Source organism: Vespa crabro, chromosome 11 (assembly GCF_910589235.1).
Source record: "Vespa crabro chromosome 11, iyVesCrab1.2, whole genome shotgun sequence".
Taxonomy (NCBI): domain Eukaryota; kingdom Metazoa; phylum Arthropoda; class Insecta; order Hymenoptera; family Vespidae; genus Vespa; species Vespa crabro.
Window position 1 is genome coordinate 6173197 of NC_060965.1, and position 5000 is coordinate 6178196.

General features: G+C 25.0%; 1 protein-coding gene across 12 annotated transcripts in view; it reads right to left on the bottom strand.

The window, feature by feature from the left end:
• The window catches only part of LOC124427809 (octopamine receptor beta-3R-like), a 127270-nt gene that overhangs the window by 4253 nt on the left and 118017 nt on the right, over positions 1–5000 (bottom strand). For all 12 annotated transcript variants that reach the window (XR_006943027.1, XR_006943026.1, XM_046971135.1 and 9 more), the window contains one exon: positions 3911–4022. Coding sequence is in view for 10 of the 12 variants with exons in the window: in XM_046971135.1 (XP_046827091.1) it covers positions 3911–4022 (112 nt within the window). In the remaining 2 variants the exon portion in view is untranslated. The remainder of the gene's footprint in view (positions 1–3910; positions 4023–5000) is intronic.

The following is a 5000-nucleotide window of genomic DNA, read 5'->3' on the forward strand; positions in this document are numbered from 1 at the left end:
TAGATCGATATTATCGCAATAGTTAAATAAATAATTAACAAATTACGTTTGAAAACGTTCTTTCTTTCAAATCTTTACGATTTTTCGTTCGGAAGTTATCGCCTTTGAAAGATTTTCATTCATAAGTCCTATAATACAGCTGTTAGCAGTACAGTAGTAGTAGTAGTAGTAGTAGTAGTAGTAGTAGGGTCGCGTAAATTCTCGGAATTTATATAGGTCACTGAACAAATTTGAATGGAATTATATGGGCCAGTGGTTCAATGTAAATGTCTTTCATTTATATGGGAATATCTCTGAAACTAAAAGTCAGACTTGCATCGAATATTATTTCAAAGGGCCGGATTTTTATCTATTTTTAAATATATTGTTAATAATTAATTAACAATTTGTTATAAATAATTCTTATAAACAAATTCTTACGAACTTGAAGATTGAAAAAAGAAGAAAATTCAGATTGCTATTCTGATTTATAAGATTACATAAATTATTTTTTTAACATAAAAACAATTTTTTTTTTACTTATTACAATTTTTTATTTATTATTAACAGCCATGCCTTTTTATTTACGTGTGTATATTTCTGGTATTAAAAATCGCAGAGACTTGCTTCGAATACCATTTTAAAGGGCAGAATTTTCTGTATTTTTTCAACGTATTGTTAATAATTAATCAATACTTTGTTATAAATAATTTTTATAAACAAATTCATTGTACTTCGCCCAAAAAAAAAATTCAGATTGCTATTCTGATTTATAAAATTATATAAATCAATAAATAATTAATAAACACTTTTTTACAGAAAAAAAATTTTTTTCACCTTATTAATAGCCACATTTTTTATTTGCAAAAAAAAATCGTAGAGACCTGAACCGAATATAATTTTAAAGGGCACGTTTCGATTTATTTTTTCAAATATTGTTAATAATTAATGATAAATAAGTTTAATAAACAAATTCATACGAACTTGATTCATCTTATTTTGCCGAGAAAAGAATTCAGATCGAAAAGATTTATTTTGAATCGAACTATATAAAATAAAAAAATGAAGTTAGCTGTATGATAATAATCAGTAACACTTTAAGTTTTTATGAATGTCTATAAATGTTTCACATAGTTATCGTTAGACATGTATGTATCGACATCGAAATTCAAGTTTTTGTCAATTTTTTTTTCAAGAACCTTTCGTCCATTGAGTAAGGACATTTTTTGTTTTCTTTTTTAATCATCGTAAATTTAATGATATAAGTGACACATAGGCTTTGTACTTTCATAAAATCTTCAAATGCAAGAAATCCATATGGACAGTCAATGCGTCTACCGCGGCCAATACATTATTTTAGAAAAGTTTCATTCATTCAAGAAAATCACTGAATTTGTCCCAGAGGTAGTAAGAAAAAGCTCCGCTTTGTCTTGCTAGAAAAAATTACATTGTGGACATCTGGGATAGCTTACGAATGAGAAAGTTGATCAACGTGTCGAGATACACAATCTCAGTGAATATCAGTGTCCAGGGTACATTACGTGTTTGTGTGTGTGTGTGTATACTAAATTACGTGTTTGTGTGTATCTTACGTTTGAAAAAAGAAAAAGGAATACAAAAAATGAAAAAATCTTAAAATGTCATATCAATTGTTATACAACAAATCTCACCATTATATTCTTAAATATAATATAGTCAAAGTAAATGTTTGAATTTATTTACTCTATTATATTTGAACTTATTTGACATTATTAATAATATTCAAAATTAATAAAATTATATGTAAATAAAACATATATACATATGTATATAATTTTTTTTATACATTAATATATATATATATATATATATATATATATATATATAATTTATATATATATATATTATATTTATATTATATATTACTTATATAAATATAAATATTATATATATACGAGTATATATACATATCTCACAATATATATATTACATGTAATATATATATATATATATATATATATATATATATATATATATATATATATAATACATGTGATAATGTTAGCTTTATTAAAAAAGAAAAAGAATAAAAGTATTTAATAGGTAGAAGGAAACTATGAAACGATTTCTCTCGTGACGATCGTTTAGTCGTGCAAATAGTAGTATCTGAGACTATGAAGAGAAGCAAGTCTTCCTGAGATATCTCCGGATAAGCTCTTGGTAAACTTCAGCAAAGGGATGCACTCGGGACGTTTGCATTAACAAAACATGAGCGAAACAGTCAACCAACTATGGCGAGCTTTTACGACCGTTGAGTCTCTCTAGTTGTATAGTAAAACTTTGTAATGCATGACGATGAACGAACGACGGATGGATAGATGGATAGATAGATGGATGAAACTATCTAGGATGGAATAGGATGAATGAAAAAGCTCTTCTCCGAGGAAACTTCAATATGTAATCTTTCTGGTTTATCCTAAGAATCTAACTAAACTTCCTTTCTCTGTCTCTCTCTTTCCCTCTCTCTCCCCTTCTTCTCCCCTCTTCCCCCCTCTCTCTCTTTTTCACTCATATATCTTCTATCTTTTTTCTTTTTTCTTGGTTTTAATATCATAAAGTGAAAAAAACACATTTTCTAATTAAGATCTAATCAATTCATATCTAGAATATCGTAATTAATTACTTAATGATATTTTGTTAGCGTAATTAAAAAAAAAATTATATATACATATATATAATTTATATAAATTAATTATTAATAAATTATTAATATATTGAACTAATTTTCACTCCAAATAATATATTATTATTATTATTATTATTATTATTATTAGTATTATATTCAAATATTATATTCGAAAGATTATATTTGAAATGAAAATGAAAAAAAAACTTAATAAATTTAATTCATTTAATAATTTTTGAATGCGATATCGAATTCTAATTTGATACAATTAGACGTTTTTCTTCTTATATTGAAAATATTATTGATTGTATCGTTATTTTTCTTTTCTTTTCCTTTTTTTTTTTTAATCGTATAAAATACACGTTTTCTTTCTTTTTGTTTCATAAAATAAAATCATTATTTCAATGAAAAAATTTTTCTTAAAAAAAAAAAAAAAAAAAAAAGAAAAAAGAAAAAGAAAAAAGAACCCACTTTATGAAAGCGGATTAAAGTGAGAAAGAACGTTCAGCTGGCACATATCTCGGATGTTACAGCTTTTTTCTCGATTTAAAATTATTCTCGAAAGGTAGAGGAAACTTTATGAGAATTTATGTCGGTCGAAGTTATATCCATTTTCGATCGTATGAGTTCCAGTTCTTGTGTGTCACGAATGAACGAGCAAATCCGAGGGCTTTGAACTTTTGAAATTGTTTCCGCATTCGAATCGAAATTGAACTCACACTCGCGATCGGAAAATATTATTATTGTTTTCCGTCACGCTAATATAATATAAAAGTTAAATACCTTTGCAATGTTTGTCTTCCATTTATTTATTATTATTATTATTATTGTTATTATTATTATTATTATTATTATTATTATTATTATTATTATTATTATTATTATTATTATTATTGCTATTATTATTATTAGTTTTTTTCAACACCAATTAAAATTCTCCGCTTTAAATTTTATTGCAATTTTTCGTTATATCGATTCTGAATAAAAAAGGAAAAAAATGGTTGGAATTTTAAATCTCTCTCTTTAAATTTTGTTCCAATATTTTCTTTATTAGATATATCGATTTTAAATAAAATAAAGAAAAAAAAAGAACAATAGGATTTTAAATTTCTTGGCTTAAATTTTATTACGAGTTATGTCTTCGTAATGAATTAAATTCACGTTGTGATAAGGATCTTCTTTTATTTTAAAGTTTAAATTGATAATTACAAACGACAATTCGTTGCATCGAAAGATAATAAATCTAAAAGATAATTTTCAACCTACCAAAGGAAAAATGGCAACCAGCAGAGAAGAAATGCACCCATGATAATTCCAAGTGTCCTCGCTGCTTTGTGCTCGGCTCTCCAGCTTTTACTTTGCTGTCTCATTGAGGTACCTGAAAGAAAGATTTCTAATCTCAAACGAAAGTTCAATTTAATATTATGGATAAAATACATTCTTGAAATATTCAAAATACTGAATCAAAGCTTTTTTTTTCCACGAAATAAAAAGAATATTTTCATTGAATTTATTAATTTCGAGTTAATTTTGAGTTAAATTGAAACTCATGATACGAAGTAGTTAATAATGATTAGATTATTAAAATTTTTTTTTCTTAAACTTTTTTTAGATATTTAATTTATTATTCGATCATAGTTGTCTTTGTAAATAATTGCAAAATTAATTAAAAATAATGTACGTAGCGTACATTCGAAAACTAATTTTTAAATCAAACAGGTAAAATTCTACATTCCTCACATATGAATTTTGTTTAAATATTATTAAAAAGTCTAACGATTATATAAATCTTCTTTTTATATATTCATTTAAGTTATCAATAGTGATTATTAAATAGATCGGTTTTCTCATATATATATACATATATTTTGGTTATAAACATAAAAAAATATTTTAAGGATTGCATCTTAATATAAATAAGTTATATAAATCGTATACATATTTATACAGAGTGTTTCAATAATCCTATTACAAACTCTTAATGTTTATAGAGAGTACTGAGTAGATAAATTTTAATTATAAATTTATGTTTGGAATATACATATGAAACATAATACATATTATAAATGAAATAAAATCAAATCAGCAATTGCATCTATAAGATTCATAACAATAGTTGTTTGATGTGTTTCAACATTGTGCTTACTACGAAATATGTTTTAATAAAATATCTGCTCTGTGTGCGTGTTTATGTGAATCGAATTTCTATCTCATATGCACCGTGAACAAAATGCGTGCAAACAGATCTTCCTCCAATTCTACAGAGATATTATTTTCTCCAAAAAGTATTGTCAAAGTTCTTGGCAGATGTGCCATTGAACGTTCGCCAACAAATGTGGTTTCAACACGATGTTGC